The sequence below is a fragment of the Haplochromis burtoni genome, unplaced genomic scaffold, assembly GCF_018398535.1.
Source record: "Haplochromis burtoni strain Fernald_Lab_line unplaced genomic scaffold, NCSU_Asbu1 Contig_202, whole genome shotgun sequence".
Lineage (NCBI taxonomy): Eukaryota > Metazoa > Chordata > Actinopteri > Cichliformes > Cichlidae > Haplochromis > Haplochromis burtoni.
In genome coordinates this window covers 914916-938193 of record NW_024582563.1, presented here as the reverse complement: position 1 = coordinate 938193, position 23278 = coordinate 914916, and the positions used below count along the sequence as shown (strand labels likewise).

At 38.7% G+C, this 23278-nt stretch overlaps 2 protein-coding genes across 3 annotated transcripts; one reads left to right on the top strand and one right to left on the bottom strand.

Moving 5' to 3' along the window:
• Positions 1-268: 268 nt before the first annotated feature.
• Positions 269-8592, top strand: zgc:152951 (uncharacterized protein LOC569013 homolog). 2 transcript variants are annotated; one of them, XM_005935719.3, is made up of 11 exons: positions 269-442; positions 1738-1985; positions 2119-2236; positions 3414-3566; positions 3688-3876; positions 4648-4721; positions 5032-5229; positions 5327-5464; positions 5547-5636; positions 5846-5989; positions 6110-8592. In XM_005935719.3, the coding sequence occupies exons 2-11, from the start codon at positions 1746-1748 to the stop codon at positions 6236-6238; spliced, it is 1473 nt and encodes a 490-aa protein (XP_005935781.1). In that variant the 5' UTR covers positions 269-442; positions 1738-1745; the 3' UTR covers positions 6239-8592. The 2 variants fall into 2 exon arrangements, with proteins under 2 accessions (XP_005935781.1, XP_005935786.1); XM_005935724.3 differs by lacking the exons at positions 3414-3566; positions 3688-3876 and having other exon boundaries at positions 271-442.
• A 1007-nt stretch (positions 8593-9599) lies between these two features.
• LOC102313188 lies at positions 9600-21615 on the bottom strand. Its single transcript, XM_005935718.3, has 12 exons — positions 21389-21615; positions 19275-19420; positions 18708-18789; positions 18361-18496; positions 17452-17654; positions 16154-16290; positions 15262-15403; positions 14714-14998; positions 13256-14584; positions 11182-11960; positions 9944-11016; positions 9600-9818 (listed from the first exon to the last, which is right to left on the bottom strand). The coding sequence occupies exons 1-12, from the start codon at positions 21512-21514 to the stop codon at positions 9814-9816; spliced, it is 4443 nt and encodes a 1480-aa protein (XP_005935780.1). The 5' UTR covers positions 21515-21615; the 3' UTR covers positions 9600-9813.
• Positions 21616-23278: the final 1663 nt, after the last annotated feature.

Below are 23278 nucleotides of genomic sequence, written 5' to 3'. Positions count from 1 at the left end.
GAATCTTGATATTTACTTACAGAAAGCAAAACAAACAAAAGTAATTTTTTCCATTACTTTTTGCTCTCACTAATAAGTAGGAGCTAGAGAGTGCAGTGTCTTCTGCTGTATCATTCAGGGGAAACTGGTGCTCTGTACTGACACGTTTTGTGGTAATTATTACGTAAAAAAATGGCAGTTTTCTCCATTTTTCCTTGAGTTATTAGAGGCTCATTAGAATAAATACCAAAATATCAATCGTTTAAATTTGAAGTGTACGGTGAGCTCCTGAAGGCATCATAAACCAAGCTAGCAGCTAGCCTGCGCAGTAGCGATGCTCGGACGGGAGAGCTGGTCAGCCTGTTTAGCTGGCGTCACGCTATCATATTAACATGCTTTAACGAGGCTAAGAGGATCCGTTCTCCAGTTTAATATCGTACTGTGAAGCTAGTGAACCCGAAAGGTAATGTACTGTTATCATTTGCTAATTTACCCTCAGCTAGTTATCCATTCGTTTAGCTTAGCTGGTATGCTGTTAGTGCAGTGCCGCTTATTTACATGTCACTTAAACATTTAGGCATTCTTGTTAGTTTTTTCAGTTAAACTGCTGGTCCACTTACAGTAATGTTTTAGGGTATGTAATATTATTTTCCCTTCTGTCGGGATTCACATTCAACCACACGTTGGTATTTACTGTTTATCTTTGGTCTTATTGAATTGAACTATCTTACATCTTACAGTTTGATACTTTTCTTGAAATCAGTGTATGATCGTGGTAACGCGATTAGATCTGGAGGTTTCTGTCGAGAGCAAATCAGGGGATTTGACATGTGTACGTTCAATGACACAGAAACGTACCTTAGACATTGACCTATTCCTGCTGGTTTTTATGTAGCATCTGAGTCGCATAGACAAATATTGATAGACTTCAAAGCTAAAGCTGTCAGAAGGAATGAGGAACTGTGTCATTGCAAAAAAAAAAAAAATCATTTCGCAGGACATGCACATCACACTGGCCAGCTTTCAACACAAGGAAATATTAAGAAATGAGCAGGAGGAAGAAACTGCCAGTGTCTAGTGGTGGTAGTATCATGCTCTGGGGCTGGGAATAATGAACGAGGTTGCCTTCAAATTCTTCAACTTCACCTCAAATCAACAGCTAGATAGTTAAAACTTGAATATAACTGGATGTCCCAACACCACCATGGTCCCAAACAAACATTCAAACTAGTTTTGAAATGGATTAAGCATTAAACATTAAGCTTCTGGACTGACTTTCCTAAAGCCTTGACCTCAAACTTATTGAAAATGTGTGGACTACTTCTGCCAAGAATAGTGGTCTAATATCTAGGCACAGTTATGCCATAAGCATAATGGATATCAAAAGTGTCTTGTTGAGGTGCAACTTGCTAAGGGAAACTTAAATGAATATTAGCGGTGGTGTATCTATATATTTCAACCTGTATATATACTTTTCAATATATATACTTTTCTGTGTTATTAGAGACAATCCATACATTTTCTTCTGGTTATCTGGGGCCGGGTCACAGGGGCAGGACATATAAACAGTATACACTGGATATATGTACACAAAGCCTAAATCTAGATAATTGTATTTCAAGGAGTTTATTACATTTTGTACAAATTGAGGAGGCCAAAAGTGTGCTTCATGTTGGGTATGTTTTCTGCTTGGGGATTATCTATTTTTGCATACATTCTTCAAATTGTATAAATCTTTCTCTCTTGATTTTCCATTAGTATTTCCGATGGGAGACTATGAGAGCAGTGCTCCTGGGCGAATAACTGTGTATTCAATCCAGGGTTGCCCACACTGCATGCAGGCCAAGGCCACCCTTGCTGGCTTGGGAGTGCCTGTATGTGACATAGACCTCGGTAGTCATTCAGAGCTGAGAGCAAAGGTGAAGGAGCTGACAGGACGCAGCACAGTCCCTCAGATCTTCTTTAACAATGTTCATGTTGGGGGTAACGACGACCTGCAGAAACTGGTGAGGAAAAGGAAAACATTTCTGACGATACCACTAGTTTACTGGTCCCTAATGACCAGTAAACTAAGAGGTCAAGCAATGTCCAAAAATGGGGGAGAAAAACTAATTTGAATTGATACTGTAATTTCTGTAGTCACCCGAAGAGCTTCAGAGGCTGGTAAGTCTGGTGAAGGAAGAGCCCCTTCCAGCAGATGCACCACCTCTGCCACAACAGAGTCAGTCAGAGCATACAGCTTCGGAGAACGAAGGAGGTAAGGAATTAATTCTTAAGAGTTTTTGCCTGCTTAAGATCATTACTTTCCTTTCCTTCCCTTTACAGTCAAAAATGCTCTTAAGGCACATTTTAATGCGGTTCTTAAATATATTTGTAAAATACCTTCTGATATTTTAGTATATTAACTGCCTATCTTTCAAGAAATAGACAAGCACGGTCTGAAGTCAGCGTGTCCGGTTATGCATAGTCATTGTTGCCTGAAGGTGAGCCAAGAGCAAAGAGTGGTTATGAAATAGCATTGGCTGATGTAGTGAAAAAGCCATTTTTAGGCAACATCAGATGTGTGTGTGTGTGTGTGAGTGTTTGTAGAAAAATATTGAAATTTAATGTTAGCTTTTGTGAAGTTTAATTAAGTTTAATTAAAATCAACAGTACGTGGTACTACACATACATCTCTGGCACCTAACAATAATGCACTGAAGAGCAGAACAAGTCATCAGATTGTAGTCTGTGTAATATAGGTGAGCTGCTTCTGATAGAGCAGTTTTATTTAGTGTTTGCACAGATGTATAGACTATTGGAGTACTTACAGTTTTGCCTTTTTAACAATGACACCCTTTACATATACAGTCAGAACCATATTATACAATACGTTCCTTATGCCAGATTCTAACCATCCAAATGTTGCAGAAAAATGCTTAAAAGACTTGTGTTGCTGCCATGAGATTCACTGATTCCATATTTGCATTAATGAGCAGTTGAACTGGTGTACCTAATTAAGTGGCAGGTAAGTGTACAATATAATGGGGGGGGAAAGAATGAAATTGCCATTTGTGCGTGTAAATATTTCTTTGGAAACATGATTTGTCTCTGTGATCCCTGTCAGACTTTATATAATAGACAGGACTGAAGTCTGATGCTTAAAAAAAATCTTAGTAATGCTTGTGCCATATATACACGGTTACACATTTACTTAATTCCTCTTCAGTAGTGTATATTCCAAAAATCTCATTTACAAACCAAAGCAATGCTGCTGTGTTGAAATGAAAGAAGCCTGAAGTTTACCCAGCTCAGGCAATACCTTTTCTCACCAGCGAGACATTTTTTCACAGATGCAGAACTACATCGTTTATCAAATTCTTTCATACATGTGTGAACATGATTATATTTCTGTGTGTTTATACATGTGTGACCTGGAAATTCCACGCGTGTAGAATTTACGTGTGAGAGAGATGAGTTGGCAGACCTAGTGGAAGACCTCAAACATGCCAGCATGATTGGCAGTCATAGGAGGGGGCTGACTTTATACAAAAAGAGCTTCTCAGGAAGTCAGCTGGTTGACTGGCTGCAAAAAGAGAAGGGCATGGGTAAGTAAGGCTGTCAGTGATATAGGTAAAATCTCATGCAATTTTCCAAGCGCCCTTATCCTTACAAAACATAGTCAAATTCAGTTCTGTCAGCACTTGATTGTGGCTATGTGTACACTAGCCAGGGCTGCAGCCTGTAATACTGGACAGGCATTGTTGAAGAAGAAGTACATGATCAGAGTTCATGGCTGTGAGCAGCAGGATGGCAATTTTGGCGAAGGAAAAGACACCATGGATGCACTGTACAGGCTACTGGAGGATGATTCAGCTCTCAACGCAGGACAGACTGCAAACTGCAGTCCCATGCAGGGTACGTCAGGACCAGATAAGGCTTGGAGTGTGCACGTATCGCATTTCAGGTTCACTCTGAGCAGTGTCTTTCAGCACTCTACTAACCCATGTCCTTTCGTTGCTGCTAACTTAGCATATGATCCTTCTGGGTTTGCTTGGGTTTGTGGCTTTAAGAGCTGAAATATGGTGTATCCAATAAAAACATCATTCGCTCATTAGCTTGCAATGCCTGCGTGACTGAGTGCATTCTCTGTCTTGAAAATCTATGCAGTATTTTAAAAAAATACTTAAACTCACTGTCTTCATCAGTGAATTAATATAACTTAGCAAATTTAGACTAAATAAATAAACTATATTTGATCATAAATAATGCTTTATGATGATATCATGCATAAAGTGTATCAGGCTGCAAAGAATCTAGCTGGATTTCAATGTCAGCTGCTGGCTGTTTCACAACAGTTTCCTGCTTTGCTGTGGGCTTGGGTCAAATTAATACTTGGTTTTAATTTCCTGTCAGATATTCCTTTACTTCTGCAATGGTGGTGGTGAGTCATATTGGCTGGCTCTGTGTTGGTGTGTTTATACCTGAAAGCTGCACACTTGTAGAACCTGTAGAGTCACACCATGATACCAGCAGGATTTTACCCAGCTTCCTTTTTTTCTATAGCGCCTGATAAAAAGCACAATTTGTTTTTCTTTGTTTTGTTTTTTCCCAGCTCTTGTTTAATATTTTGACTCTGAACTATGTTGATTTTTATTTCATGTTTTTCTCTCTTTGTCTTCCTGCCAGCCACTGAGCTCTCTTTGCTTTTACGGGAGATGATTCTGAAATTGTTCTCGGAGCATCTCTCTGCCGATGGCAAGGTAATGTTGTCCCTGATGCTCACTGAGTGCATGTTGCTATTTTGTAAAAGCAACAGTGCATTTGGATCTGTGCCACACAGTGTGTACTGTTGCACTGGGCAAGCTGTGTGTTCATATGAAGTTTCACTTTGGCAAACAGAAAAAACTTGTCTGCAAACATTTCTACTGTATTTTTCACTGCAGGTCTTTTTGTGACCTACATTCAAAGTTGTTCGTCAAGATATTTTGACAGGATAATGCTTCTCTGATACTTTATCCCTGTACAAACGGTTAAATTAAATGCATGTACTTTGTGTCCATGCTCCCACAGTCTGTGGACTATAAAGGCATGTCAGCAAATCCTGCTTTTGAGCGTTACTGTGAGCTAGCTATTCAGCTGCAGAGGGTGGAGTTGCTGTCACTTAGCCGGGAGGAGAAGCTGGCCTTCTTCATCAATATCTACAATGCCTTAGTCATCCATGGGTACCTACGCCTGGGGGCTCCCACCAACATGTGGCAAAGATACAGAGTAGGACTACACAGCTACAATGTCTCCCCTACAATTCCTTTGTAATATCAATAGGACTTATGTGCTGAAATTAGGAATGTTTTGAACTGTTTTGTAGTTCTTCAATTATGTGAGCTACCTGATTGGAGGAGAGGTATTCACGCTGCAGGACATTGAGAATGGCATTCTTAGAGGGAACAGAAAAGGTGTCGCACAGCTTCGAAGACCCTTCTCCAAAACGGACCCACGACTTCAAGTATTCACATTTTGATAGCTGAATTTATGTGGTGACAGTTTTCTTTAGTTAACTAAAGGTCATGTCTCTTGTTGTCCACTAGGTGGCACTTCCAGATGCTGAGCCACTGATTCACTTTGCCTTGAACTGTGGTGCAAAGGGCTGTCCACCTATTAAAACATACACACCACAAGTAAGTGATTTCGCTTTAGCTTTTTTGATTCTGAGAAGGCTTAGCTAAAATAAATACACTTGGAAACTCCCTCTTCTGTCAGTTTTTACAGTTGTGAAATTGTCCCATAGATTTCATATCAGGTTTCCCAAGTCTTGCCTCTTATGTCTCCCATAATCGCGGCAGCCTGAATGGTCAGAAATTAATTCTTATGTGCTCGCCCCTCTCAGGACATCGACAGCCAGCTCCGCACAGCAGCCGAGGCCTTCCTGGAGAATGATGACGCCTGTGTGGTAGATTCTGTAAAAAAAGAAGTGCACCTAAGTCAGATATTTAAGTGGTACAAAGCTGATTTTGGAGGCACGGATGAGAAGGTACTTTTAAGTTTAATAGCTGTATGTGTGCACATGTATGAATCCTGAATTTTTCTTGTAGGAAAAATAGATGAATTGTTTTTTTAATTTTTTATTATTGCATCCCCTTCTATCTCATAGCTGCTGGGATGGGTGCTGGATCACATGAGTGACTCACCAAAGAAGACCAGCCTGCAGGGCGTCGTTTCTGCTGGAAAGACCAAAGTCAGTTTTCTCCCTTATGACTGGAGCTCCAACAGCACCCACTGAGCTCACACACAAATGCATTCACACCTACCTGTATGTACGTCTACATGTTTTACATCCATTGTCTTCTGATTGAATCCGTACAAAATGGAAAAACACTTATTCTTAACCATGCGTATGTTTTATACAGAACATAATGTATGTCCCTGTGACATGAGGAGCACATTCTGCTCTCATTGTAAGCTCCTACACCCCATCTTTTGATGCTGTGTAAATACTAGAGAATTTGGTAAGATCATCTCAGTATTTTCTACACATGAATGGTGTACTCCAGCAGCTTGATAGCATCAAATGCACACTAAACATATTTTATTATCTGTAACCATAGTTGTGGCTCTCCTTTCCATGTCAGCCACTCAGGAGTCATAGATGATCCCATTCCTCTCTGTCCAGTTCAACACTGGTTGAGCTATTCATGTGGTGCGTATAATTATAGCAGATGGAAACGATAACTTGGCTTATCAAACATACTGCTTTTATAAGCCATAAGAAAACCTTTTGAACTTTAAAGAAAAACACTCATTCATGTGCAGCAGACTGCACCTTCTTCTCTCTGGTCCTTCATTTAAGCATTTTGCAACCTACATATTTAAATGGTTTGGTTTTCCATTCTGTGGGGAAAGGAAGGATTAGCTGCTGCTCCTTTTATCTTTTAAATGAAATCGAATATAGGTGTGGATATTATATAGTCACAACTCAGCTTGTGGCTGTAGAATCTGAAATGCAAGGTGAAGATTTTGTAAATAATGATCCTTTTTGAGTTTGTTTGCGGTTAACAACCTCTGAGCTTTTTTTTTTAAAGGGGACAAATGAAATCTGGTTGTACCGCTCTTATTGTCCTAGTTGGTCAGCATAGGATGCACTCAATGAGTAGTTGATTTACATCAGCAAAGGGAGCAGCTTCTGTGTGCACTGTGTAGAACACACAGGCATATCCAGTGTCCGCTGCTTAGACTTTATTTAAATGTATGGATCAGTTTGTCTTCCTATCAACCATAGGTAAACTTATTCTTCCTCTATGCATGTTAGCCTATGCGGCTTTTCAACCCTCTTTTTAATCCAGGTATTCCACTGTAAATTGCAGAAGTGCTATTACTGTGTTTTGGGTTTTTTAGCACAGTTATTTGTTTTAAAAAGAAAATTATGAAACATTTATCAAAACCAAACCCGTTCGGGATGCACTCTGACACTTTGCATGTTTTTTTGCCTACTTATGCTACTGAGACATATTTGTACTTTTTCACAAGGTCGCTGTTCTGTTTGTTTGTATGTGAATAATGTGCTGTTGATCCAGCTTTTTATTTCAGCATGTCTACAGAAACTGGACAAAAAAGTCTTTAGAAGTGTACATTACCAAAATGTACCAAATGTACACTTGGTCATTAATTCAATAGGATATTAGTGTATTTAGTTTCACCTTGAACAAGTTTACAGAAACTATTCTTATTTAGGAGTTGAGCTTTTCTTTAAACTTAGCCTTTCATGGGTTTTGTTTTTTTTTAATTAATTTTTAGTATGGTGCTTCATTGTACATTGCATAGCAGTGCAATAACGTTCCATTAAGTTTCTATAATGTGTCACATCATCTTAAGATTTTCTTATCTCAGGTCAAAGCAAAATCTGACACCAGGTTGTTTGTTGTCATCAGTGCATCGTATGTTGCATGTTGTTTTCTAGTCTTAGCATTTCTGTATAGTTTGTATTTGTTTGCAAAATCATTTTCAGCATTTGATTCCTGCACACTGCTGTGTTTTTGTTAAGGCTACAAGCAGCACCAAAGCAAATGGTTAAATTAGCATGTCTCAGAGCTGGAACACATTTGCTGCATGAGTTAGAGGAATACCCTTCAGTCTTGAATAGTAACTATAACAGGACTGCCTCTGCTGGCTAGTTTTTTTTTTTTCCTTCCCCCAGCCTGTGTGCTTGGCTATAAGAACTGCTTGGACCTAAAGTGTCAGATATCAAAGTACACAAAGTAAAAAGCCACATCTGATAAAAGTCAGTCATACACTGATTACTGCGTATAGACTTGAGGACACCAGTCTATTTAACAGACTGTAGGTTTTCTTTGAATGCAGCCTTCAGCAACAAAGTGCACCTTTGGCTTTACTATATTAGTGTTAAGAGTGGGAGACACTTTGTGGACTAAATTAAACAACACAAGATTTGTTTATGGATGTTCCCTGTTTTTTTTTTTCCCCCCCAAAAGATAATAAAAACATACCTCATGTATCAGGAAGATGTGATGCAAAAAACTTTTTTAAACAATTCTAATATCACTGTTCCTCTTTCCTAGGATTGACAACAACAAAAAAATTTACATCCCTAAATAAATATGCAATGTTGACCTATATGCATATACTGAGTTTGTGTTTTCCTTTACTATACTACCCCACAGCACGCAACCTAAGCTTTAAAGCAGATCACACTGGAGGGCAGAGGTTTAGTTTGTTTATTCAAACAAATTTCATCACTTTTTTTCCTTTAAGAAAAATAGATGGGGAATCAATACCTTTACAAATCCAATCTATTGACATTTGTACATATAAATAAGCAGGTTTAAGTGCATCGTCTTATATAAACATTACATCAAAAAGGTATTAAACAGATCAACCACCTGAAAGGTTCATATATGATAAATGTGAAATACTCTACATAAAGAAATGCACAATCATTGTTTAAACCAACTTAAAAGAATAAAAACTTTAAAGCAAGCTGGTACTGTATTAGTTACATGGTGTTTATCATCCTACAGTGTGAACACTGATTCAGTCTTGGCACTAACAGAATTGTGAGTAATGCATACGCTGTACAGAAAGTTTGACAAAATGAAGGCAGATTTACATTGTTTCAAATGTTTTGGCCACGGCCCTAATACATAATTGTATCGCAACTAGAGAAATTTAATAAAGGCAACCCCAGTCCTGCCCAACTGCTACCCACATGATTTTCTTAGTTTAAAATGTGCATTTGTGACAGGGGTTTGAAGGACTTATTTAGAAAATAGATTTTACAGTGTACAAAAGTTACGATGATGCAGCCATCTGATATCCACCTTTACAGTCATGTCTAGTAAGTTCAAGTGCTCTACAATACAAACTAAGTGGTCCATGCCTCATTTGGAAGACCACAGAACATACATGTTGTTTGCACACTGCAATTCACACCTCCAATGATGAACTGTGTGTAGAATTCATTCTCTTATCCAGTCTCCAAAGACTCGTGAACACCACAACAGAGGGAATGGGTCCATTATTCAGATTCCCGTTACCTGACAATTAGTGTATTTCCCAAATTTACATGGACTTGACAAAGTCAGCAGGTCAAATTAGTTTTGTTTTTTTTGTTTTTTAAAAAAAAAAAAAAAAAAAAAGGGTGAATAAATATTGTGTGTAGTTTCAACCCAAATTTGGTTTTTAGGTACTAGGTATTTTCTGGTTTACATCTCCTTTGCCTTAAGGACTATGACTGATCATTAAGAAAGAATTTTAGTGTTTAGTTGTCATGAAGGCCCCTCCTGAGCCAAGTAACAGAAATAGCCATTCCAATTGCAGCAACTCTTCACACTCCTGCAAATATTAACCTAAAAAAACAGCAAGGGGAAAAAACAGTTACTGGTTGTTCAAGGTAATAATAATAAAATAAAATAAAAAATAATAAAAAAAAAAAAACCACACAGGGTCAGAAAATGGAGTTAAGCAAACTTACTTTCATCATCTGAATCAAAGCCAAAGAGGGAAGAGCACGTGTTGAGGGCTTTGTGTTTCTGCAACTCCTCCAGACTGCTGTAAGAGGAAAGGCATTTATCACAGCGATGTCTGATCTTATGCTCGGGGGCCACATCCTCCACCTGCTGCTCCTTTTCTGGATCAGGGTCCTTCTTTTTCTTATGACTCCAATAAATAATTTTCTTGGGAGCATCATCAGTGGACCTCCTTTTGCGCATTGAAAGCACAGATTCATCCAGGTAGGTGGATGGAGGTGGCCGGATGAAAGGGGCCTTAACAAAAGTTGCGTAGGAGGGATCTTCGGGCTTGAAGGTTTTGTGCTCAGGAATGTGTGGCTCTGCTATATTCTGTTGGACTCCCTCGGCCAAAGTAGAAATATCTTCAAGATCTCTGACGTTTAAAGGGTCTACCTCGACAGTAGTTGGTCTTTTTCGACATCTTTTGGTGGGAGTCGCTGAAGCAGCGTTAGTGTGAGAAGTGGGCATAAACCCCACTGAAACATTTGTTTTCACATCTTCATATCCATTGATGGTAGGTTTGGTATCATCTGTGTGCTGATCTGCAACAGTTTTCTCTGAATAGTTATCAGATTTAAGATTATTGTTTTGCGCATTTATTCCACCAGTCTCACCATCAGTTTTGTTTATTAGTGTGAGATCCTCAACACGAGAGGCCTCACCATCAGGAATGGGACTCTCCTGCTGCCCCTTTTTACTCTGTAGCCATATCTCCTCGACCTTCACTCTCTGTTTCCATGGAGCTTCAGCGCTTTCCTTTATCAGTTTGCTGGGTCCCAATTCTAGCTCGTCTTTCTGCGGGACTGGGACATAGTGCCTCCATTCATGGTCATATAGACCCAGATAACTTGAGAAAAGTTTCTCACAGCCACTGAAAGGACACTGAGGTCGGAAGGGCTGGTGGGTATTTACGTGATCCTTTAATTCCTGCTGTGTCACAAAGCGCTGCTTACACTCTAGATGGTAGCAGAAGTGTGGAAGAGGACTACTGTGGCTCTTCATGTGGTCCTTATAATGCTGAAGAAACTGAATCTGCCTGTTGAGAGAGAAAAAAACCGTGCGCAACATGCTAAATCAAATTCCCAAATTCAAACCCTTTAACTGTACATGTATGGAGTCTTTTAGTGTTTTACAATCAGTTAAGAGACCGCCTTTTTTTTTTTTTTTTTTAAATATCTGCAGTTATTTAAAGTTCTCTTACCTGAGGCAGAGGGTGCACTTGTGTTTGGCCCAAACAAAAGTCTTCTCTAGCACCTTGTCTTCAGTAATATGGCATTTGATAGCATGCTTTGTTAGTGTGTTGGTCATCCTCAAGAATACTCTATCGCAGGAGTCAGACGGGCACAAGTGGTATGTGATGTCTGCACCACAAGCATTTTCTCCCGCAGGCGTCTCCTGCCCCTCTTCTTCAATCACAGATGGATTACTTACAATTACCAGGCCTTCTTTAATGATTACCTGCTCATCCTTAAAGTCGATCTGTTTGAATAGATTTGCGTTAGGTTTTTTGCATTTTTTGTGAAGCACAGATGTCTTCTTGATGAGGGTACGGAGGTTCCTGATGATTCGTTCTTCCCTCTTGAGATGTGACACTTTAGCTTTGCTTCCGGGTCTCTGTCCAAAAGTTTCGTCCTCAGAAATAGAAGTCTGTTTTTTATCCCAAGGCTTACACTTATTTCCTGCATTGTCTATTACTCCATTAGCAGCTTGAGCATTTTCAATGGATGGCTCCTTATTAGAAGATTTTTGTTTGCACATTGTATCAATGTGCTCAAGAATGTGCTTTTTGGCAAAAGGAAGCTGTTTGAAGCGTTTTCCACAGAGAATGCATCTTAGTTTCCTACTTTTGAGGTGCGAGAGAGCATGTCTCATAACATTCAAGCCTTTGTAGTCTTTGCCACAGAATGTGCAGTAGTGGGACAAATGAGAATATTGTTGAGTACGGAGAGCCCTGTCCTTCCATGTTCTCTTAACTTTTACCTGAAAAAGAGAAAAGTCAAATCAGAGCTGGAAGCAGCAGAGCATCAATTCACATCATGTCACTGCATGCAAAACTGTACTTCTCCTGAAGTGTATATGTGCAATCAAATGCAACCTAATATGAAGAAAAGAGAACATACTTCAAATATCTCCCCATAATAATTGACTTTCATAACAACATTCCTTAAATTACAGTACTGTGCAAAAGTCTGTGGTCCCCAGCAGTGATGGAATTAACGGCATTACAAGCAACGGTGTTTCTAATGGTCATTAGAAAAGCCTACCAGATCGTCTACCAGAAAGTGATTGCCGCATGCGGGAGCGCGCGCAGCTGCTTAAGATTACAAAGCAACACGGTGATATGTACCAGTTTTTAAATTGTGTTGATAAGCCACGCAAAACCAGAGTCATGATAAAGAATATATATATGCATGCTTTTTCCTGAATAGTTTCGTCACGTTAACGTCTAAGGACAGCGCTAGCAAGCACTCTCTGCTTAAGACCCAAAAAAAACAAACAAAACAAACAAACAAACAAAAAAAACAAACAAAAAAAAAAAAAAAACAGCCCGTTCGTGTTGGTGGAAAAATGCACCATGTCGACCAATCAAAAATGATATGGCAAAATGACATTTGGTTTAGGAAGATGGAAGTTTTAGGAGTGCGTCGGGATGACATATTATTTTACATTCATACATTCATAATCTAGGTTACTAGTCATAATCCTTATTATTACTGTTGCATCACTTATGATTGATCATTATTATAATTTCATTGACACATTTATTATTTATTAATATAATGTAGTTATACTAACACCTGAAATACCGACTTTGATGTTATATTAAAGTCGGTATTTCAGGTGCAGAAAAGTGTACCTGACTAGAAAAAAAAACACTCAGTGGAACACTATCAATCATGGATTGCCTTCTCCAGAACCTGGACCTCAACATTATTGAATGAAGTGTAGATCATCTTGACAAAAAATAGAACAAAAGGCAACCACCATCCAAAGAGGAGCTTTGAATGTCCTGGGAGAACTATTCCTGAAGACTACTTAAAGAAACCACAAGAAAACTTGCCTAAGAGAGTTCAAGAATAGAGGTGTTCATACCAAATATTGACTTTAATTGACTTGCTAGAATTGTACAAACTTTGTTTCTGCCTGTATTTCCATGGGTGTGCATATTTAAATAAATCACTGCATCCCTTTCCTCTTTCGCATCCCGGCAAAAAACAAAATAAGGGAAGCTTGAGACACTTGCACAGTAATGTAAATATGGAGAAATAACTAACCTCAATGTTTGTTGTTTCTGTTTCAACTGACGGATGGGGTTCCTCTTCATTGCTGCCATTAAGGTCCTCAGATGCTGTAGATTCTGGCGGTTGAGGATTTTCACTGTCAGGTGATTTGGATTTAAAGGAGTAACTGTGAAAGAGTTCTACTGGACAATCCAATAACTCCAATAGTGGACCATCAAGGTCCACAGGATCAGCTTCAGCAATACCGATAGCAGCTTGATTCTCAATGGGTGGGCCTTCACAAAGTTTGGATTCCACCTCTGTTTGAGATTCCTCTTGGGATGGCTCACTTAAAGTGTTATGACAATCAAGGCCATTATGTTCTCCATTTTCTTTCTTAGGGCCCATCATCTTCTCGAGTTGATACGCTCTCTGTTCGCTTTTGATTTCAAAGGCCAAATCAGGATGTTCTCCATTCTCCTTAAAGTCTGTCATCTGCTCAAATTCATTGTCTTTCATCTGCCTATCATTCTTAATTTCACAAACCAAATCATTATGTTCTCCATTTTCTCTGTTCAAGTGCCCAAGTTGGTTCTCTTTCTGGTCACTCATTTCAAGCTCACAGTTCAGTTGAGGCATATCCTGCTCTTTGTCTTCTGTGTCCATTTTTTTCTCAAATCCATACTCCTCCTTGTTAAGGTATATTTCATTATCGGGATATGAGAGTTCCAGTTTTGATAATGGCTTCCTTCCCCGTTTTCTCCCTCTAACTTTGACCTTTTTCTCTGTCACTGCCTGTACCAGCTCCAGTCTTGGAAGACCTTGCAACCATCTTTTCTTTTGACCTTTTCTTTTCAAAATTTTGCTCTTAACACATCTAGACAAGTATTCCCTATTGCGGTTCAGAGGGAGACTTACAGAAGAATTTTCCTTGTTAGTGTGATTGCGCCTTAGTGAGTACACAGAGTTATTACCTAAAGAGGTTGATTTGACATTGTATTTGATCTCTGGATCATCACCTATTTCAAACTCATCATCAGACCGAGGCAGTTTTCTCCGTCGTAGCCTTTTTCTCCATTTCCTCCTCTTCAGAGAATCATTATCCGACAGTGCAACACGTTTTCCAGCCTCTCCATCTACAGTTTGCTCTTCTGGAAGGTTCACAAATCCAGCTTCAGTGCAGTTGCAAGAGATGGAGTCTTGAGTGCATGACTCATTTACACAGTTACTTTTTAGTAGTTCTTCACTATATGCCTTCTCCTCTTCCATCTCGTCGAGAACAGCAGCCGTCACAACCTTGTCATTCATTAACTCTAAACAATGTGTCCTAAGGGTCAGGAAGTTCCAAAATTCAGGGTCAAAACATAGGCGCTCCTTTAGCATCTGGGAAAAGAAAAAAAACAAAAAAAACAATCATGCAAAACACAGTTGTAAACAAGTCACACAGTTATAATATCGAAATATAGCCCATATCAGATAAAGTTTAATATATGTCGCATCACCCCCTCTAACCTGAAGAATATGAAAGCGAACACAGGTCCGGACAGGGTTGTTGTGGGGATGCGGCTCCTGATCAGGATGCATGTAAAGCAGGGAGACAGTTCGGTATGCCTCCAAGCTTCGTTCCTGGCAAAACACAAGAAGGGCACACGCTCGACAGACCTCCAGGTCATGGGGCAGCAGGAAGGCAATTGTCTTGCAAACGAGTGACCGGGTTACAGTGTCAGCCTGCATGTCACACAGCTGCAGGGCCCTGGCGCAAAGCTCCACGCAAACTTGAATTCCATCACCACCCAGCTATTCAAAAGGAAATAAACACAGATGAATAAATCTGATAAAAAACAGATATAAGAATCAAATCAAAAGGAAAAAAAATATTCAATTGCCAACTGCAAATGTCTGCAGTACTTACATTTTTAACAGTTTAACCAAAGCATTTAACTAATATTTAACAGTATTAAAAACATAACTTTAAACTGTTTCTGTACACTATAGACAGTGTACAGGAACTGTTACAATTTAACAGGGCGACAAAAGATGATGCTGCAATGACATCTCACCTCTGTAGTGACCAATTTTATGAAGGGGAAGATGGCTCTGACATTGGTAGCAGAGGAGGCCAGCTGCAAGCACTCCGCTAAGAAGCCTTGTCTGGAGGGATGGGCCCTAAGATACAGTCTGCTCCAGATAAACACCAGGTCCCTGCATAAAAGGCATATACATCTAGTTCAGGTATGATTTTAATCAGGCAACAACTATGATATTAAGTCAACAAACAGAGAGATGCTAAAGCATTTAAAGCATTTAAAATAATTAAATAAAGTCATGCACTGTAATGGGGTTATCACTTCAACATTACTGCCATATTCAAAGATATGCCCTATACCCAACCCTGCATAATCTGGCTGAAGAAACTGACAGGAGAGAGACACACCATTGTAGTAAAATTGCCATTTCTTTCACTCTATAGTCAATAACCTCCTGCCCAAAAAGTAAAAATATGTTTAAAACATTTCTACTTTTTGCTGTGGCACACCAAAATGTATAATCAAATCCCTTACATTTACTAAAAAAAAGTTCTGTCAAAGGAACTCTCTTAAGAACTCTAAGACTTCTATAACGGAGATGTTGAGAGGGACAGTCAATAAAAAGTTTTTAATAAATGTAAAGCTTTAAGATTTTCCCCCTTAAGCATGCAGTCAAGACAACAGTGCAAGCTTTACTTTCAGTACAAGTTTGATTGTCCTTGAGTGTAACAGAAACCTGAGACATGGTCCCATAGAACATATGTTAAAAGACCCAAAGATGGCAGTTTACGGATGGTACCCATCCAATCTGACAGATCATGGAAGGATCTGCAAAAAGGAATGGGATAAACTACTGAAATCTGGCCTGATAAGCCTATAGAGGGTCTGAATATTTGCTGAATCCTTTATATGAGGTCATACTTACCAGATGTAATACATGTCTCCATTGTGTAGCTGCTGTGTAAGAAAAGCTTTACACAGTGATAACAACAGCTCATCTTTTTCAACACTCTCTGTATTGCAGATTATCTCCACTGCATCACGACCATCTATCTCTGCCATCTAAGGAAGAAGTTAAGAAAATACACATATACATTTATTTATTATAAAACATGTATTATAGTTAATGTATGGCATTCACAAAGCTTTTCATTTGCAAAATGGTCACCTATTATATGTGATACAGTTACATCATATTTACTAATATACTATCCGGTTGTTCAGTCTGACGTCACTAGCCGTGTCTGGACCTAAACTCCGCTGCAGGTCCATGTATCAAACGATCACTATGGCATTACTGAGAGTTGAAAAAACTGTCTAAAGTCTTTCATCTTTAATAAAATGATCAGCGTTCTGCTCTACCAGGTGTAACAATTGAGTTTAACATCCAGGCATCCATGAAAACGGAATTTATGAAATTTAACGGAGTTAGAAGTTAGCAGGGAGTTAGCTCGCTAGCTTCTATCTAAATACAGCATGTCCTGACTGCGGGGTTTTGGAAACAAATTAAAACGTACAGCTCTGTTATCACTTCCAACATCAATGAAGACAGAAAACTAAACAGCAGTGACGTTTGTAGGGTTACTGAAGTTGGGCTAGCTGATATATAATGATGTGCTACGTTAGCATAATATAAACAAGCTAACTTTTTTTCCACTCGATAAAAGTTACCGTGAGTGTTCTCAGTGGTCAGGAACAAATGTAATCGCATGGCAGGATGCTGTAAAAGGACCAAACGTCAGCCAGGAGAACAACTGAGATAATCCATCCACAATAGGAGGTTAGTCATTCATATACTGCTGCATGGGCTGGGCTGTAGTTACATCCTAAGGTTTTAAAAACTGAGCTTAAATAAATGATTAGCGGTAATAAAAGCCGAGGGAGGTCAACAGTGATCACTGACTGTTTTAGGAGCTTTTTGAGATCAAATAGAAGAAAATACATAACATTAAACATGTTAACAACACAAAAGCCATATTAAACGCAAACTACTTAAGGCCCGGAAGTAGGATTCGTCGCGTCATCACTGAACATCCGGATAGCCTTAACTATTTTCCTGTTTTGGGTTGATTTGAACATAGACTTTTTAAATACATAGTAGATCAATAAATAAATAAGACTAAAGAATGCATTTTCCCCCCTTTCTTATTCATCCATGTCCATTTTTAGAAACGCCTATCACTAATTCTTTCAAGGTTACTTGTTCTGCTCTTCAATTCTCACCTCCTTGTAAAGGTTTTCATGCAGCGAGGCTTTGTAGAGGCAGGTCAAGTAGGCCTGATGGAAGTATAGATGCTTTCCAGCCTCACGATTTTCCAGGCAGCTTTTAGCAAGAGCCATTGCCTCCTGCATTCGTTCACAGGCCTGCAGATATCGCACTCGCAGCTCCAAGAACACTGGCAATTCTGAGCTCACGTAGTCCTCAACTGCATAGAAGGTAATTGCATGTGTTAATGTAAATCTCATGGGATGGGTATTAATATGAACTACCTGCTGAAAATAAAGTCATTGCCTATATTTATATATAGGCGATGACAGTGCAATGTATTATTAAAACGTGATGATAGATATAATGGTGTGTTGAGGAGGAAATGTGGTTGCTTGGGGGTGGGGGGGGATGATCATGACAGAAGATGACTGAAACATTTGGTAGTTTAGTAACAAAATTTGGTTAATAATGAGTGTATCAGGGTAAGAAGGGGTTGAAATGGGGTTTCTTCAAGAGGCCAGGTCAAGTTTCAGTGACATTACATGCCATTTTCTTATCGTATTCCAAGATGACATACCAAGATTCATCCCACTTAATTTCTTAAAAAGTGATTGCATGAAAAATGACTCCATGCATGAAAAATGATTTTTATACATGGAGTGGTCATCACAGAGCCAGAGAATAACCCTGATGTAATCTTTGGAAGATTTTATGCAGTGGTCCTTTATCATCAATACAAGATCTGGGCAAAAAACTTAATGCAACTCTGTAAATGTGGTGACATTGCCCAAGCTTATTTGAAACTATATCACAACTTATGTGTGCCTCATCAAATCTAAAGGCAATGCAATGAAATATAAGCATGTATGACTTCTTATTTTGGACAGGCATTGTATTATTTCCTATATGTCACATATGCCTACCGTCGTTTGGTGGCAAATCATCCTCCTTCAGGATTCCCTGTAACACAGGATTTTCCCATGGGCCTCCTACTTTAATAATCTGCTTTACATGCTGAAGGTAGATGTTCCTGTGCCTCATGAGGCGAGTGTGGCAAATCTGCAGAGAAGACGTTCATTCAAAATCTTAATGTTATAGAAGGAAGCTGAGTTAGTCACTATTTTCAATCATAAAACATTGGTGCAAGAAGAAACTGGCAGCAGTTTTGAGACAAGTATTGTTACCTTTAGTTTAAAACTCAGCACCTGTAAAAACACCTGGCTTTTACAAAATTGTACTGTGAATTGACAGTAGGTCAGTTTTTAATCACCTGAAAAGAGTCAAGGATGTCTTTTAAAGGCTCTTCCACAAATTCTTCCTTGCTGAAAAACAGCATGAGTTCAAAGAAGCTCCTGCAAGACAATGACAGAGACATTAGAAAAATATCTCACACCAAGGTGACAACCACCAGAACATGAATGCCTTACAAGTGCTAGTTTTAAAGGAGAGGTTATCAACTCAAAATTGTGCTGCTCATTACCAAATGATTCAAGTTAAAACAATATGTGTCTTTTTCTATTTCAAAGACAGGCAGCAAATACAACTCTGCTATTCCTTTTGGACACGGAGCTCCAGCTCTTCCCAACAGATAAAAAAAGGGTTCCATGAATTTATGGTTCACAAACACTGATTTACAGAAAATGTTCTGTACCATTTTCAACATTGATTTTTCACAGTAACTGTCTCTCAGTTTTGTTTTAGAAATAACATTTTATGTCGTGTCTCTGCTAGGCAATTAAGCATTTTCGAACCAAATACGTGGGTTCAGCTATTCAAATAAATTTATTTACAATCAATACAGCACATTAAAACAGCTTCCAGTGAACATTGCACTTACAAGGCCAAACTGCTGAGAACATACTGGATGTGCTGACAGTCATCTGGAAAGGCAGTGGTGGCTTTGGTAAAATTGTAGAGTGCGGTCCGCAGCACCTTCAGTTGCGGGAGAGGAACTTGCCATTGCCCTGTGTACTCCTCAACAAGCTGTCCAGGAATGAAACAAAAATGTGAAAGACTTAAATGAATCCTATGCATGACAGCTAAAAGCTGTATGTTTTTCATCCCACATCTAACACAGTTTACAACAGAAAGGTTTACGCTGCCAAAAGTTAAAAACAAGTAATATATAGAAAATAGTGATTTAGGTATGAAATGGTGGAACTCCTTATCCGTCCACACTGTACATCAGAGTACTAATGTTTTAACAATACACTACAATCAAAACCAAGAAGAATTCTAACTGAAATTGTTTGGATAATAAAGACAGCTGGTGGATGTGCTGTATGAATATGAACACAAATTGGATCTTAGAACCAAAGTATAAGAACGTAAATAAGACACACTGTAAGACAATCAAATAGAAATGTTCATTAGAATGCACATTTCTATTTAACATCTCCATTAGACATTTATTGTATGGATGTCTAACACATTTGTTAGACCATCACCCAATCTAAGGTTTGTGCCACAGCTCTCATAACTTAACAGTATTCATAATTATCAAAAAAAAAAATGTTTCTGTAATGGTTAATCCACAAGTATGGCCAAACTCTTTAATTGAAATGATATTTTGTAATGATAAACTATAACTACTGTTATCCTTGAATTTTCAAATTTAGCTTGTTGGTCCAGTGAACCACTAGTGCACCTGAATCAAACAGGCTCCTCCACACAGTGCTCATTTATAAAGCAAAAGCCCAAACAGGTGGATTTTCCTGGTTCAGTGCAGCTAGCCAACAACAAAGAACCACTAAGTGGGAAATGGAGAGTGAAAATGAACAGTATATCCATGTTTTGTTTTTAAAATAAAAGTCATTGCTACAGACATAGGCAACAGTGACGCTCATACACTGCTTTATAGTTTGTACAAGGTTATTAATTCTGTCTCTAGTTAGCTAACATATAGGCACAAGTGGTTCTACAGATGATCTAAAAACTGAAACTTTAAACACTTATTTCCTAAATCCGCTTTCAAAATAGTGTTAAATCTATGACCGTGTGTAGAGTGGGATTCCATGGTGTAAATTAGCCTTAATACGTTTAGTGTTTCATGTCCACTATAAACTTGTATTCCTTATTTATTTTCTGTTTTAACTATGTGTATTAATTTCAGTTATACATGATACACCTTTGAGTATAGGTACCATGTGGTAGTTACAGTGTGCCATTTTATTGAGGGATGTTTCTTTTATCCTAAATGTGAAGCAGTTTCGCAACTGCGTGTTTGTAAGTATAAGTGCTATAATAGTAAAGTTAATCAACTTTATTAAATTGTAAACTTTAAGTAAAGCTACTGGTGGAACTTATGGATTAATTTACGCAATTAAAGCTCCATGCTCTAGGATAGTTAAAAGCCAATTCATCCGACTAGCTATCCAAACGTTTGCCTCCCAGATAAACGCATTCCAAGTGTGTATATGTAAAACAGAGTACTGTTTGTCTGGATAGTGAAACAATTCAGTTGCGATTTGGCAGTCAGCTATGGTGTTTCTTCACTTCGAGGGCACCTTGCATTGTGAAAGGAAACCACGCTCCTGCTTTTCCCTAAAAATAACTTACCATTTGTCAGTACGTACGTCTTTTTGCATTTTTATCAACTGATGTCAACTCTAGGCAGCAAGGGTAGAAACTGCTCCATTTCCCTCGTTCATCAAACCTTGTTAAGCCCACAACGTTAATTAGCTTAGCTTTACTATCTAGCTATAAAGCTAACGTCAAACAAAAAAAAACAAACACTAATACAAAAATAAGACACCCAAAAGTCCAGTTCGTATCTGTAAACTCTGACTAACTAATTCTGCTCTGTCTCTGATGTGCTATGCCTCCGCCTTATACACATAACTGCATTAAAAGAGCTGCTCAGGGGCTAGCATTAGCTCTCAAAGCTAGCATCGTTAGCGATAAACAAACGCCGACTCCGTAAATCACAGGATATAAATTCACCTGACATACCTCACAAAACTCAGAGCAATACTCTTTGCTCTTCAGTGACGATTCGCCGCTGCAGTGTTTAGCACACAACGTGTCCAGAGCTAATTCAAGCCCGTCTATTTCCAAATCACTTTCGTTGTCCGCCATACTGTCTGCTGTATCCAGCGCATACTCAAAGTTGCCAGGTTGGTAAGAAAGCGTCCTCCGATTCCTCACGACAGGATACTAACTACTTGGCAACCGCGCAATTATCCTTGTCACTAACCCTTGTACGTTCCTTGTACGGCTGTTGCCAATAGGAAATCCGGTATGAAAGATGGTACCCACTATGACTTAAAATAGTATTAAATAGCTATTTACTTGTAATAGGGGACTTTGCATAAATCAGTATTTCTTATATAATATATATTACATGTCAGACTCATCCAAAAAAAAAAAAAATAGTAAAACGTGGCTTAAATAATAACAATTACCCACATTTATGACAATAATCTTTTTTTTTTTTAGAATTCCTAATCTAATCCTTAGCATGCTGCATCATCAGACAATACATTTTTACAGCTTATTAAGTGAATCTTTAATCACAGAGAGGAATTAGGTTAGAAATTCATAATTAAAAGAGAAGTGAGAAATGTCATTAATTAAAATAATACCTGTTATTTCAATAGGAAGAATGCAGAATGGGACTTAGTCCTACTGCACAGGTGTTATTCACATATAGGTAGATATTACTTCTTCTTTTTGCGGCTGTTCCCTTTAGGGGTCGCCACAGGGCATCATCTGCCTTCACTTCACCCTTTTCGATACCACCTTTCTCCGTCCAGTATATCCAGTATCCCTCTTCTGCACATGTCCAAATCATTGCAGCCTTGCCTCTCAAACTTTTCCTCCAAACCACTTCACCTGAACTGTCCCTCTGATATACTCATTTCAAATTCTGTCCATCACAATCAACCCCATTGAAAATCTTAACATATTTAGCTGTGCCACCTCCAGCTTGCCCTCCTGTCTTTTTATCAGTGTAACAGTCTTCAAATTATACCTCACATGGTGCAGCTGCTTGGGAAGCACAAGTCAGTGTACTCCTTGCTCCTGTCCCAAGCCCAGATGAATTATCCAGATGGAGATTGCATGAGAAAGGGCATCTGGCATAAAATATGCACAGTACCAAAATACTAGAAGTAAAGTAACTAAACTTAATTCAGCCTTTATGGTGTATACTCGTGCTTTTCATACTACAACATGCCAAATTTACTTGTACTTTTGAAATTAAAAGAACTCTCAAAAAAGATATTTTATGTAGTATAAGATAAATGGTCCCTACTTAACACCTTTTAACAACTTAGTGTTCCATAAAGCTCTATCAATGTTGCTCTCACACACACACACAGGCAGGCAATGTTTCTTGTATTGCTGTTCAATAAAATACTGCTAATAACATTAACATCAGAAAAGCCTGTAGAGGGTCAGGCGCAGTATGTTCATATCCTTATTAGTGGGCAAATTCACTAATCCAAAGCCCCTGATAATAGTTCTTTTTTTGCTTAGGTATAGGATATGAAAGTAGAGTATATTATACCTTGTCTCTGCCTTATTCCTGAACTGGTATTCCCTATTTAATGAAGCAGCTGTTATGCTGCAGCTATAGTTAGAAGATACGTAGCAAGCTCTGTTCATAACCAACAGATGTGGCCTTTGTCTTTTTGTGAAAAGCACTTCAAATGCCTTTGTCTGTATGGACATGGGGTACATTATTGCAGCCTACAAGTCTACAAGTTTTATGTGGAAACTGTTGAAATAAATTGGGCAAACCTGTTGCGACAGGTTCTGTTTGAGGAAAATGCTATAGTGCTTGTAAGTGAATACAACTGGCGGGACTGACAATTGGAATGCCCTGATGTTCTACTGGGA

Bases quoted from the DNA above. Each gene is read 5' to 3' on its own strand.
- zgc:152951 (XM_005935719.3), top strand. From the start codon at position 1,746: ATGGGAGACTATGAGAGCAGTGCTCCTGGGCGAATAACTGTGTATTCA. The intron at 1,986-2,118 runs GTGAGGAAAAGG...TAATTTCTGTAG, and splicing joins ACGACGACCTGCAGAAACTG to TCACCCGAAGAGCTTCAGAG. The intron at 2,237-3,413 runs GTAAGGAATTAA...CCACGCGTGTAG, and splicing joins AGCTTCGGAGAACGAAGGAG to AATTTACGTGTGAGAGAGAT.
- LOC102313188 (XM_005935718.3), bottom strand. From the start codon at position 21,514: ATGGCGGACAACGAAAGTGATTTGGAAATAGACGGGCTTGAATTAGCT. The intron at 15,404-16,153 runs GTAAGTATGACC...CCTTTTATGCAG, and splicing joins GGAGACATGTATTACATCTG to GGACCTGGTGTTTATCTGGA. The intron at 11,017-11,181 runs GTAAGAGAACTT...CTCTCTCAACAG, and splicing joins AAGTGCACCCTCTGCCTCAG to GCAGATTCAGTTTCTTCAGC.